Source organism: Vicia villosa, unplaced genomic scaffold (assembly GCF_029867415.1).
Source record: "Vicia villosa cultivar HV-30 ecotype Madison, WI unplaced genomic scaffold, Vvil1.0 ctg.000089F_1_1, whole genome shotgun sequence".
Taxonomy (NCBI): Eukaryota; Viridiplantae; Streptophyta; class Magnoliopsida; order Fabales; family Fabaceae; genus Vicia; species Vicia villosa.
The window spans coordinates 618936-634191 of NW_026705008.1; the positions used below are offsets into that span (position 1 = coordinate 618936).

Below are 15256 nucleotides of genomic sequence, written 5' to 3' on the forward strand. Positions count from 1 at the left end.
AGGCATTTCTTTGGTTTGCTTTGCTTATTTTTATATTTTATAATGTTTTTCTAATTTAGTTTATTTTTGGTTTAATTTCATTTTCGCACTTTATTTTCAGCATTAGCAGTCTGCACTAAAACGATCATAACTGGAGTTTCGAGAATCCGATTGAGGCATTCTAATAATCGCCGGAAAGATAAGAGAAAGAGCTACAACTTTCATGTTGGAGTCAAAGGCATATTCGGAGTGCATCATTTCCAGAATTTCGTTTGAAGTTTCAGCATTATATATATTTTTGTTTTGGGTCATTTGTTATGGGTCTGGGTTATGTTTTTGACCCGGTTCGGATTTTTAGTGAAAACCTTATTTTGTTTTATAAGGGCTAGCAGCCGCTACAGTAGTTTTATCTTCTATTCACGAAAAATATTATTTCCTTCACGATTACGATGGAGAATTAATTCCTCAAGTTGATCTACTGTAATCGCGTTCCGATGCTTTGAGGTTTTTAATTTACCAATTCAATTTCGTTTCTCTTTCAATTATATTTTATGAAATTACATTTGCTTAATCTGTTGTTTCATGGAATGTGTTGATTTAAGTCGTATGATTGTATTCCTAATCTTTAATCGCTATTTGCGTCGCTTAGTCGTTGAATCGCGTTTGTAATTCGTGTTTGCTTAATTCACGAGGGCTTAATCCGTTTGCTTAATTTGGAAAATAGGAATTCAATCTATTCTATATCGATTTGCGCTTGTCAGTTGATATTGAAATCGAATAGAGATCGAAGCCGCTTAGGGAATTGGTAAGGTAAAAATCAGTGATTAGCAGGAACCCGAAAACAGTAGATTAACTTATTTATTTAATCACTTATTTTAATCTCTTATTTGCTCTATTGTTCATAAATCGATCTAAAACCATAAACCCCAATTTTATTTATATTATTTAATAACAAAACAAGTATCCTTGTGATACGACTCGAGTCATTGTCGCTATATTACGTTTTCAAAATACTCGTTTTTGATCCGCGCGCGACAGCGGATCACCTAGCCCTAATGTACAAAGGTTTCAAGTGCCTTTTTCATGCCTTGGTCAGGTCTTACGAAGAATGCATTTTGTTCTTCGACAGCTCCATTATTGAGCATATAGTAGCAAACTGTTTTATGCTTCGCCATTTCTTCCTCATCATCTTCCTCACAATCTTCTATCTCTGTTTCCTGGTTATATTCAAGAGGCAAGAGTGACACCACATTGCAATTTAAATTAACAGATGACACACTATCAGATTAAAAATCATGTGTCATCATCTCTTCCTCTTTTGTTGGGTTTTCCTGCACCTTTTCTTCAACAATATGTTTTTCTAAAGTGAACAACTTTCGACCTACATGGGGCTTACTTGAACTTAGAGTCTTCGAGAAAGAACAAATGAGTTATGGCTACCCAAAATGCCCAAAAAAACACGTTTTAATGTAACAAGTTACCTCAACTATGTAACTGGTTACATCACTGACAAAAGTACTTTTCTGCAACTTTTCAAAACAAAAATCACTTTAAGCCATCTCAAAGCCCAATTTTTCTTACAAATCATTTAGCTTATGTTTTAACACGAAATAATCACTTTTTAAAAGTTCCAAACCCCAAATATTTTTCACCGAAAAGCACCTATAACTTAGTTCCGTCGCTGACTTGCAACCACACACAACAACACACACATTCACCATTAACATTTCTATCAAATGCATAATTACAAAAGCAACATTACACAATTCACCATTCAATCATCAACCACAACGATTACATACATATTAGAACGAACATATGTCAAAAACCACAACTCAAAAGCATCAGAATACGCTAAAATCACAACATACATATACAACACAACAACTACACAAACATCACATTAATTATGGTTCATCAATCAATTTGATTTTTCCAAACAATAACTAATTCCAACAAAAATAAACATGGAAAGAAAAGTAATACAATTAGGCATAATCATACTCTACCCCATTGTCATGCAAAACCCTTATATCAGAAGAACCCTGCCCTTACCTTGGTATTTCTAGCGATGAGTTCTTCAACCTCTACTATGATGTTCTCCCTTGAGCCCTAACTTTTCCTCTTCTTCCTTTCTTTATTCATTCTCTTTTCACGTATTGACAACTTCTCCCATCCACTTCCCCTTTTCTATTATTTTATTATATAATTATTATTACTAATAATTCCAACTAATTAAAATAATAATAATAATAATAACCTTTACCAATTATTTAATAAAATTAATATCCACCAAATATTAAATAATTAAATAATTATTAACTAATATAATTCAATTAGTCCTACTCCCTACACCATCAACTTTTACACTTTTGCTCACATGCTCACTACCTTAGTTCCACTCTTAAGGCCACTACCCCACTTAAATGTAGCTCAAATACACCAAACAATACCACACAATTTCTAATTATTACATAATTAAATTACAGGAATTAATTAACATAAAATCGACACGTTACAGACAATGCTAAACACTTTTGAAATTTAGACTGCCAAGCCGCAACCCCCTTACAAATTTAATCATGTAGCCCGAAGTGGACTTTCTAGAATTAATGTCTCCAGCCATATCAAAGTTAGAGTACCCATTTTAGGATAGGCTTATCTCCTCCAAAGCAAAGCCTCACAGAAGTAGTACCGCGAAGATACCTTCAAATCCATTTTACATCATTCTAATGCTCCCTGCATGGATTTGACAAAAATCTACTAAATGCACTAATATCATGTGTTATATTGGGCCATGTATACACCATTGCATACATCAAACTACCCAGAACAGACACATAAGGAACACATTTCATATAAAATATTTCATATTCACTTGAAGGACTTTGATTAAAACTCAACTTGAAATGTGTGGCAAGAGGAATGCTTACTGCCTTAGAACTTTATATTTGGAATATTTGCAACTCTCTTTCAATATAATGTTCTCATGAAGTCCAAGGTTTCTTCTCCTTTTTGTCACCCATGATTCTAATGCCAAGAATCAGTTTAATTGCTCCCATGTCTTTCATGTCAAATGACTCTCCCAACTGCTTCTTTAATCTGTCAATGTTAGAAAAATGTTTCTCTACAATAAGCATATCATCAACATATAACAACAAGATAATGAAGTCATTGTTAGAAAAATTTCTAACAAAGATGTAAAGAACTGAAGTAGTCTTCTGGTATCCTTTATCATACATGACAAACTCAAACTTCTTGTACCATTACCTTGGAGCTTGCTTCAACCTATGTAGACTATTTCTCAATCTTCACACATGATCTTTTTTGCCTTTAACTTGAAAACCATCGGGTTGTTTCATGTAGATATCTTCCTCCAAATTACCATAAAGGAAAGTCATTTTCAAATCCATTTGCTCAACCTGTAAATCAAAAGTAGCAACTCAACTCAACACAATTCTGATTGATGACATCTTTATAACATATGAGAAAATCTCACTAAAATTAATACCCTTTCTTTGACGGAAACCTTTCACCACTAATTTGGATTTATATTTTGGAGACTTAGAGTTGCTCTCTTGTGTAACTCTATAAATCCACCTGTTTTTCAAACCCCTTTTGTGTTTGGAAAACTTCACTAAATCGTAAGTATGTCTGTCATACATTATTTCATCTCATCATGTATTGCATCCAACCACTCTTGATTTTCATCATTTTCTATGGTCTATTGAAAACACTCAGGCTCACCGCCATCAATCAAGGTCACATGCTCATCAGAATTATACCTTGTAGAAGATTGTCTCTGCCTGTTATACCTCATAAATTGTGCTTGAGATGATTATGGAGCTTCACCAAGATTCTCATCCTATGACATATCACTCTCCTTTTCATCATCATTAATTAGAATATTTACCTCATCACCAATTTATTCATCATCAACGTAATCATGTGGCTCACCATTCTCATCCTCAACATCAATAGTATCTAGATTATGAACAGGTAACCACACTAGATCAATATTAGATAAACTGATATATTTCTTGCTTGCAGTCTTCTCCACCTTATCAATATCTTTAGTAGTTTGATCTTCCGTAAATACGACATTACGATTTCCGATAAGCGTATTCCCTATAAAATTATATAGCCTATAGCTAAACTTTCCGATAAGCTTATTCCCTATATAATTATATAGCCTATAGCTAAACTCACCTTCACGTTTGTTTTAACGTCTTCTATGTTCAACATTTTATATTAAACTATTTACACTATATTTAATTATCACCAATCAAATGAAATTCAAAAAGTTGAGCACAGTGGTTTGATGTATATTGTAGAAGACTTTAATTTAAACATAAAAATATTATAGTGTTTTGTCTTTTTGTCGAAACTAACAAGTACTAACAACATATCAAGTTATCAACATGTTATAGTACAACATTAATTAATTAAAGATACAGATAAATTTTGGAATACGGGTTAAACGTGAGCCACACCTATCAAATTTCCCACGATAGAATTGGCCGTACTACAAACAAGCGCGCATGCTACAATGGCCACATCGAAAAGATCACGTGGTGACATGTTCTCTCCTTTTTCTGGAATCATGGACCATGTGCCATTCTAGTCCTATTTACGAGAAAACGTTAGTTTTTACTCCCTCCATCATAAATTATAATTATAAGACGTGATGGTCATTTTATGCAAATTAAAAAATAAAATTATTATCTTATTAAAAAATAAAATGATGTATAATTTTATAAAATATTTTTCAATAATTATATGAGAAAGTTAAATAAAAAGAATTGAAGAAGAAAGAGAAATAAATAATAGAGGGTATATTAGAGAAAAAAAATCATTAATGCTGTATTAAGATTATAAAATAACTTATAATTTGACACAAATATTTTTGATAAAATGACTCATAATTTAGGTTTAGGGGTAAAAATAGATTAGCCTAAACTAAACTTTAGAAGGTGAATCTGACCTACGATAAACTCACATAAATCTTTTTAATAAATTTAAAAACTAATTTTTTACCCGAGAGAATCCTAATCGTGTCTTTAAAATAAAATACAATCTGTTGGTCTAGCAGTATTTTTTATTTATTATTCAACTTATCTATTTAGTCCTATTCAACAATATAAATTAATCTTTGAAAATAAATACTTTTTAACTAATTCATAAATGGAAAAATCACACTATGACGTACTTGTAGAAAAAAACACAACGTCACACACCACTCCTCTGATTTAGACACGACAATAAGTAACACTGTATTTTTACTAGCCACAAACCATTCATTTTCTATCTATACCTTTTGCTATTATTTTGACACTAAGAAATAATTTTAAAGGTGTCGAATTAATTAAAAATAATTTTAGGATGTTTCAATTTTTTAAAATATATTTGAAGAAAAATTGTAGTTTTGGAATTTAAACGAAGTTTTACATTAATTTATTATTCAACTTATTTTTACATAAATATATTTAAATTTAAAAGAAAAAATGCTATTTATAACGACAAACAAAATCACGCATACTTCGTGATGAGAAATTACCCGGCCAACACACTGAATATTTATTGTGTTAATAGATTTGGGTTTAAACATACAGTATTAAAGAGTTTTAATATTATTGTTACATTAAAACATTTTTCATTATATTTATACAAAAAAAAAATACCATTACAAAGTTTTAATAATACTTATATACTTTCGTGATGCTTTTGTGATGTTATTTATCGTGACAAATAATATTTTTTAATTTAAAATTTATTTTGTTAAACTCAATTCTATTAAACTCAATTTCATAAATTAATTAATTCAAAATCAATTCACACCGTAACAATTTATAAACAATATACTTCATTCGTCCCAAAATAATTGTTCCAAAATATTTGTCACTTTAGATTACTAATGCAATTTTATATTTAATCTTTCAATTGTATTCTCTAATAAATACTTTTAATTTATTATTTTTTCACTTTACATTAATACTAATTTAAATACACCAATAGTTAATCAGGATAACTTGTTAAAATCACTATTTTCTCTTTCATTTATTACTAGGAAGGATAACTTGTTCAATTGCGACAAATAATATGGGACGGAGAAAGTTGTAGTTAATATCGTCCAAAATACTTTGGAGGCTACTCCCTCGTGTCTTAAACATGATTAAAAATAAATTTTCTGTCTTAAATATAAGAAAAAAAATCTATAATTATTATATTTAATGTTTCTATTTCAAATATAGCGCTATAATTTATTATTTTAATGTTTGCCACGATTTCAAAATTACGAAAAGGATAAAAATTAAATGTATTAAGACATTTTTTTTAAGATAACAAATTTTTTTTTTAAATTTAATTATACATGAGCCTAGAGGGAATATATTATATTCTTAACATTTTTTAGATAAATTTTCATACTTATAAATTTGGTCCTCTAAATCAATTCGATTGAGTTAGGCCTTTTTAACTCAATTCAATATAAATTTAAGAAAAAATTACAGTTATCTTTTTAAAGATTTACTACAATGACATTGTTAAAATATATATTTCCTCTAATTCTAAAGTTCATTTACTTTTTAGATATATTAAATGATTAATGTATTTAGAAAATATATTGTACAAATATATTAATTATATATTCACTATATTTTAAAAGTGAATTTTTATAAATAGGACCGGAGTTAGTATTAATTTTTTTAAATCTATTTTTAATAGCGTTTCATCCAAATTTTAGTGACAACAAAAAAACCGTTGACATTAAATTAAAAAAAATCTTTTTTGATATCTAGGTGGGAAATAGTGCATCATCCAATTTTGTGACAACAATTTTTTTTTTAAATTTGAGAGGAGGATACTCAATAGACCAAAGCGTTTCACCGCTAGATCACACACGCACACTTTTTATTAATACATGTAATTTAAGAGAAATTAATGTATATTTTAAAATTAAAACAACCATGTGCTATTTTGACATACTCTTAAAAAAATGAATGTTGTTTTCTCTATACGCCCAATAATGCTAACATCACATTTCCTTTTATCTAAAGAATTTTAATATATCCTCTGCAGCTGGACGGATAGCAACACTTGTGGAGATCCATTATTTCAAGAAAATTATTATCTTATTTTTGTTTTATTAGCATCTCCAACCTTCTTAGTAGGTATGTTTGGATTCTTCCAACTTTTATCACAATTATTTCAAATCTAAACTGACAACCTTAAATACAAACACATTCATTTGTCATCTTATATAACCTCATCAATTAGCCAACACCACATCTTATACACTATTTATACATATTATTTCCATCCTTTCTTTTTCCCCTATTAGAAACAATATCATATGGTTCATGATGATTGAAACTTACCATTAACGTGAATGTGATAATTAAGCACTAACTTTAGAAGATGTGCAGTATCCGGCGGATGAGCTTCCAACTGAGGCCGTTCCGGCAAAACCCACCGCCCATCGCTTCTCACCATCCCTTTATTCTCATCTTGTCTCCAATGCGGCGGTACACCATACTCACTCCGCAGAAAATCACAACTCTTATTCACCAACGCAATATCTCTCTTCGAAACCAACTCAAATTTTTTCTTTTTCCCATGATACCCATCTATTAAATGCAAAAGTACCTCTAAATTATGTGCACAACCCAGATCACCATTCTGCTTCAAAAAAGGACTCTCTCTATGATCCAAAGCAATCTCAGTCCCAACATGTGCATAACTCCAAGGAAAAGACAAAGCATCTTCTATATACTTCTGAAACTGAAATTTCTCATTGGTTATTATCCCCGGCACGGTTGGAACCTTGTCATGCACGTTTAATATTCTTAAAACTTTAACACCGAGTTCATCGCACCTTTCTTTGAAATGCAAATTCCCAACCCTAGGGCCTGCGAATGAGTAAACGGTTACAGGGATGATGTTGTCGTCGATGACATTTAGTTTTAGTTCAGCGATGTCGTAAGCGCTGAGTATGGCTAATGCGGCGCCGAGACTGTGGCCTGTGATTGTGATGCTGAGTTTTTCGTCTTCGTAGTATTGTACGAGGCGTTTTACTTCTGAGAGGACTTGTTCTCGAGCTGAGAATGTACAGTAGCTGCATGAGTCTTCTTTTTTAGTGTATAAGTCATAGAAGCCTAATTCTACTTTGATTGATGGGTCGTTTCTGAAATTTGCTTCGTGGAGAATGTCTTTTAGGTCGTATATCCATTCTATGTATGTCACTGTGCCCCTCCATGCAATAACTACACATAAAAAATAAGGTTGGATTAGAAACTGAATCATCTCTTCACTTTTTCTATATAATCTAGATTATTTAGAAATAACATGGAAACAGACAACATGCTGCGCCGCTGTGCATAAATCGATGCCTTTTGATTTTATTCAAAATTCTTTTAAAGCTACTCATAAAAAAAGTTGGGTAAATTATCTTTAATTTATCTTTAATGTAAAATGTTTGAAAACAATCAAGAAAATATTATTTAATAAATAGTTAAATAGGATAAAATTAAATGTTGCGATGCCATTGGTAAAAAATACATTACTCAAATTTTTAAGATGGGTAGAGAAGTAGTAGCCTCTTTTAAATTATATTGAATAATTGATTTCAAATACATTAAATATCTAATGAATTGAACAATATATCTATGCTCTTTTTAATTAAAAATAGTGAATGGTAAATACACTACTTCGAAAATTATGAATTAAACTAACAAATAAATTACCAAAAAAAGACTTTTTTTAATTAATACTTAATTTTTTTTCAATTACAATAGTAAAAATAAAAATTAGAGAATAAAGGTATAATGTGGTTCATACCCTACTTAAAATAACTAATAAAATATCAAAAATTAATAAATAATAAAATTATACAAATAAGGGACTTAAATTAGGTTAATTTTTTATACCTAAAATTTTTGTTAGGTACAGGATTTTTTTTTAAAAATAAAATAATATTAAACTAAAGTCAGAAAGGAAATACATGTGTTTTTTATTAGTGAATATAAAATTGTATTCTAGAACAATCTTTTAATTTTTTTAAAAGTAGTTTGATGACTGAAATTTTACTTTCTAAAGATAAATAAGGAGTGTTTGTGGGTTCAAATCCACGCCTAACAAAACTATTCTAAAACACTTTTCCTCATGAAAAAAACTTTATCGACATTGTGTGCCTTTAAATTCCTTTAAGTTGTAATAAAGGAAAACAAAATTGTCCCCAACAAAATCTTATACAAACTTTTATAAAAGTTTATTTCTTAAAAAGCTATTCCTGAGAAAAGTTATTTCTAAAATTAATTTTTGATGCCGTTTTCAACTTTAAATATAAAACTCTTTTATGAACCTTATAGTACACTCCTGTCAAAAAGAAAGAATCTTTTACAACGAATATAGGATACAGAAGATAGAGAATCACCTTCTCAAACAACTTTTTTTTCTTTTCAAGTTGTAATAATAATTAGAAAACTCACACAAACAAGATCATGTGAGATCGACCAACTATGTCGTGGTGCCTCACTTATCAATAATATTGACTTTTGTTTATCTATTATTTTGCCGACTTAAACAACTGTATTTTATCATGAAAGTTTTTTTCTTTTTTTGAAATTTCATCTATTTATTTACCAATTTATAAAAAGTAAAAAACCATTTGAAATAATTTTTATAATTTACTTTGACTCTTTAAAGTCGTTTTAAAAAATTAAATTATATAAAAAAATAAAAAATAAATTGCACTCTTGTGTTTCCTCTTTCTAAATTTCTAAACAATAAATCATGAAAAAAACTTACATGAATATGAACATAAATGTCAAGTGTTAGAAACAAGAAAAGAGAAAATTTTAAATTTATTTTTATTTTAATTAAATTTATAGGGTGGAGGTGGTTGTAATTGAATTGGAGAAAGAAAATTTTATTTTTATTTTTTAATTAATAAAAAATTGTAACTAGGTTTTTTTTTTTAAAGTTACATGAGTGTTTCATGCAAGTATTTTTTGAAAATCATAAGAATGGAAAAAAAATATTTGTTTTCATGCAAGTATTTTTCGAAAATCATAACAACGGAGAAAAAGTTTGTAAGAGTATTGAGTACCTATGTCCCGGCGTCCTAACCGTTTAATTTCTTCTTCATCGGTGGCAACGGCGATGTATCCCATCCAGTTAGCATGTGTACTCCATACAGAAGAGATCTTAGATTTCTGGAAAAAGTTAGGAAGGTTAATGTTTGAAGTTGCATAAAGATACCGTGTTATGGTGTATCCACTACTCTCAGCCATGTCGAGTTTATCGAAGAAATGCGAAGGATGATACTTGCAGGTTCCACAGTATTTTGAGTGTGGATCAAAGTCGAATGAATCGTAGCATGCTTGAGCAAACTCTCCGTAGCGAGTGATTTCTTTCCGGAGAATAGGATCCATTGGATCTATCAAACCTTCCCAGTTGTTCTTACCTTGGATTTCTTCCCATACATCGCACAACCGAGGAGGTGGCGGAGGTGGAGGTGGAGGTGGTGGAGATAATTCTTCTTCTTCTTCATCGTCTTCGGCTTCTTCTTTGTCTTCTTCTTCTAGTTTGTTTAGCATGGAAGATGAAGACGAACATTTGAGAAGCAATATTGGTGGATTATTAGGTTTTTTTGAAAGGATGAGGAATTTGGATTTGAGGTTGGTGGATCTTGAGAAAAGAGGTTGTTGAGAATGGGAGAGAGATGGGAGGTTTGAATTTTGGTTGAGGAGATTATGGAGAATGGGTACAACTGAAGCCATGCGAGCAATGAAATGAAGAAAGATACAAATGGAAATGAAGTATAATATTATCAAAATGTTAATGGAGTTTGCACATGGAAAGATAGTGACATAGATATTGTGATATGGAACACGCACCCTAGAGAGTTATCAAATGAACTAGTAGTTTAACGAATATCTTAAAAATAAATAAATTATATAACGTGATTAGTGAGTATGTATAAAAAAAGCGTATATTATTTTTTTATTATTATGGTTTGGAGGGAGTATAGTAAAGGAATCATTTCAATTAGTATAATGTCAGGAATACAATTGTGAAACAATCGTACTCTTGACAACTACTCGTGAACATGGACGCCTTTGTTATGAAATGATCAAATGAACATTAGTATCATGCATGGGATTGGTTTGTCATCTTACACACTTGTCGATAAAGTTTGATTTGTATTGAAAGGTCACACAGTCCCTAAGAAGTGAGAACAATGGCCTAACTCTAAGGACATTCATTGTCTGTCCAGGCCAACTTTCATAAGTTAGTGTGAAAAGTAATGTGGTCCAAATAAAGTTTTACCCACCTTTACTTTATATATATTATTTGATTCTAAGAAAAAAAATAGAGTAATATCGACATTAAATTCTTAATTATAAGGTTGTCTTAAGTTTTTGGACATCCTACATAGGGTAGATATAATTTAACTATAACAAAAAAAAAATAGAGTTAGGCCATTGTAACCGGAGAAGTATTCATTTGATTCGAGTAAACACGTGTCACACTGTCCAACAGAATATTATTCTTTCTGATGTACCTTCAATGTTTGTCAAGAATCAAAATTTTCCAGCTCAAAAGACTTACTCTTAAACATACAAACAAGAAAATTTATAATGAAGTTTTTCAATAAATATTTTATAAAATCAAAATTTAGTATTCAATTTTTTTTTCAGTAGATATATATATATCATGATGATGACGATTCAGTTTACTGATTTGCAGTCCAATATTGACTTATAGAAGTGAGAACTGATGATGTGTATTATGAAACATCATTACAGCGTGCCTTAGAATGTACTACTCTCTGTTTTTAATTATGAAACAATTTTCAACATTTTCTTTGTCTTTTAATATAAATTCTTTTGTAAAATTCAACATATTTTAATAATTGCTTACCATAAATACTCATTTAGTTAAAATACATTTGTTTGAACGGGATATCGATATCCTTTTATAGCTTTTTTAATACACTTATTTTTGCTGAAAACTAAGGACATGCACAGAGTGGGAAACGAGAAAAAGGTAAAAAGAAAACTTTAAATTCGTCAATGCTTGATGGAGAGGGAGAAGTGTGAATCTGAACCCTTAAAGTTTGAAAATTTCTTTAGCCACCTCCGGGGGTCACTTCCAGCGAAAAACCAAAATTACCCCTGCTTCGGAAATGAACTTCCGAAGCGCTTTTTTTTTTTGAATTTTTTTTGTCTTCGGAAATGAACCTCCGAAAATGTCAAAACCGTTAATATTTTTCGGAAGTTCATTTTCGAAAATATTTCTGCATATACAAATTTCCCTCCTTCACTATTTCATCATTTCTCTCCAACACTTTTCCAAACCCTCTCCAAAACCCAATCAATCTCCATCCATTTTTCGTCCTAAAATCAAGTTTCAAACCGTTGATCACGTTAAAGGGAGCATAGAAAGCTACAATTTCAGGTAAACATCACTTATTTCATTCCCTATTTCACTACATTGATTCAACAAAATTCTGCTGAACACTGATATAATTCGGAAGTTCATTTCCGAAATATGTTACCTAACATATTTCGGAAATGAACTTCCGAAAATAGGCCTGGCAGTAAAAAAAAAACAGTTTTGGCCAACTTTTGATAATTTATTCATTTGTTAGGTATGGTGCATCCGGACAACATTGTGCAACACGATGGAGTATTAGTTCCAGAAATTGTCAACGATAATAACGATCCGGTTATTGACGTTACTCCTATGATCAATGCGGTCGATGTTCGGCAACATTTTACAATTGATCGGAGCTTCGGCGGTCGCGAACAATTGCTTGATTGGGTTCGGAAGGAAGCTAACAAAAATGGATTTGCAATTGTTATTTTAAGGTCGGACAACGGAAATAGTAGGCGGAAAGCTTTCGTTGTTTTGAATTGCGAACGGGGTGGTAGTTATGTACAATCAAACCGGGTGCTAAAACACGAGGACACGGGGTCGAGAAAGTGCGGGTGTCCCTTTAAGTTGCGTGCTACTCGGAGGGTTGATGATTTGTGGCGGTTAACCGTAATTTGTGGAATTCATAATCATGCCTTGGATGTCAAGTTACACGGACATCCAATGGCGTGTCGTTTGTCCCGCGAAGAGAGGAATGTGATATCGGACTTAACGATAGTCAAAGTGGCGCCTCGCAACATACTTGCCGATATGAAGCGTAAGAAACCGGATAGCGTTTCAAATATCAAGCAAGTTTACAATGAACGGCACAATCTCAAAGTGTTGAATATGGGTCCTCGGTCGGAAATGCAACAACTTTTGAAACTACTAGGCGATAACAAATATGTTTCAAGCTTCCGAACCTCCGAGGACAAAGTTACGGTGCGTGATATTTTTTGGACTCATCCCGAAAGTATCAAATTATTCAACACATTTCCAACCGTTCTTGTGATGGATTCAACGTACAAGACCAACAAGTATAGGCTTCCGCTTCTAGAGATAGTCGGTGTTACCTCGACGGACAAGACTTATTCGGTGGGGTTTGCTTTTTTGGAGTGTGAAAAAGAAGACAAGTTTACGTGGGCCTTGGGAATTTGCAAGTCTTTGTTAGTTGATCAAGCGGTTATGCCAAACGTCATTGTCACCGACCGGGACAATGCTTTGATGAATGCGGTCGATACCGTCTTCCCGACATCTACCGCTTTACTTTGCCGGTATCACATAACTTGCAACGTGAGAAGCAAGTTGAAACCCGCGGTTGGGACAAAAGATAGGCCGGATGAAAACGGTAAAGTTGTTAAAGCCGGTGTTGTGGTTGATAGGATAATGGACGCGAAACTTCAAAGATCGGCGGACGATGTTATCAAAATGTTGACTCATCCCCACCTACCTGTGATCAACAATATGTAACTTTAATTATATGTAATATTATCGTTGTAATCTTCACCCGATTAAATAAAGCGAATTGTTGTTGTTTTTCATTTTCTTCTGTCCAGACATATTTTCGGAAGTTCATTTCCGAATTCCCCAAGGGGGGTGCGTTCGGAGATGAACTTCCGAAACACCACATTTTCTGAAAAAGTAACTTTATTTCGGAGATGCATCTCCGAAATCAATATTTTATATTAAAAAAAACACGTTTTCGGAGATGCATTTTCGAAAACACCTTTTTTAAGAAAAAAAGTACAGTTTCGGAAATGAACTTCCGAAACAAGGGGTATTGTGGTAAATTTACCAGGGGTGGGCAAGAAGGTTGGGAGGTGGGTGAAGAAATTTTCTAAATTTTTTTTCTCACATTGACCTATGTAATTTAAAGTGGTAAGGATTTAACTAGGTAATCATTTCATGGTAGACAATCCCTTCTCATGCTTGATAACTTATTGTTTACACTTGTTTTTGCTGAAACAAAGGACATGCAGAGTGGGAAATGGGATAAAAAACACTAAATTTGTCGATGCTTGACTTGACTCTCAGACTTTTAACAAACGTGGTGATTGTGTTTTTATTTTGGCTTAATATATTCTTTAGTTTTTTTTTATCTTTTAATTTAAAAAAATTTCATATTAATCTCTTAAATTTTCAAAATATATTAATTTTTTTATCTAATTAAAGACAAAAAAATTCAGAAATCGATTGTTAAATTCCGTGAGCATGAATATTAATCCTCGAATATCTGTCCATGTAGGTATCTGTCAAACAGATATCCGTGAATTTTAAAATACCCACGAATATTAAACGAATATCCATGAATACTACTACCTTCGATCCCATTTATAAAAAAAGATTTTTTTTTTAAATACATAGAATAAATAATGTATCTGGACAATATATTATCTAGATACATTATTTATTTAATGTATCTAAAAAGGGAATTTTTTCATATAATAATGTATATATATATATATATATATATATATATATATATATATATATATATATATATATATATATATATATATATATATATATATATATATATATATATATATATATATATATATCCTCTCCCATCTTAAGACCTAAGATTAGGTACAATGCACCCATTATCGAGAGTCCTAAAAAAAACTTCAACACCCAATGAGTCTATGGCTTATCAACTCTGATAATCGCAAATGATGATGTTTATAACACCATAAAATCTAACATGCAAGAGTAGAATATGTATATCCTCTCTCATCATAATACCTAAGATTAGGTACGATGCACCCATTATCGAGAGTCTCGAAAAACTTCAACACCCGATGAGTTTAGGGCTGAATAGTTAGATAATCACAAATGATGATGTTTATAGCCCTAAAAT

The 15256-nt window shown here is 31.2% G+C and overlaps 1 protein-coding gene across 1 annotated transcript; it reads right to left on the minus strand.

Annotated features, from left to right (window-relative positions):
* Positions 1 to 7087: 7087 nt before the first annotated feature.
* On the minus strand, positions 7088 to 10899 carry LOC131623936 (phospholipase A1-Igamma3, chloroplastic-like). The gene is made up of 2 exons (XM_058894937.1): positions 10085 to 10899; positions 7088 to 8240 (listed from the first exon to the last, which is right to left on the minus strand). The coding sequence occupies exons 1-2, from the start codon at positions 10755 to 10757 to the stop codon at positions 7336 to 7338; spliced, it is 1578 nt and encodes a 525-aa protein (XP_058750920.1). The 5' UTR covers positions 10758 to 10899; the 3' UTR covers positions 7088 to 7335.
* Positions 10900 to 15256: the final 4357 nt, after the last annotated feature.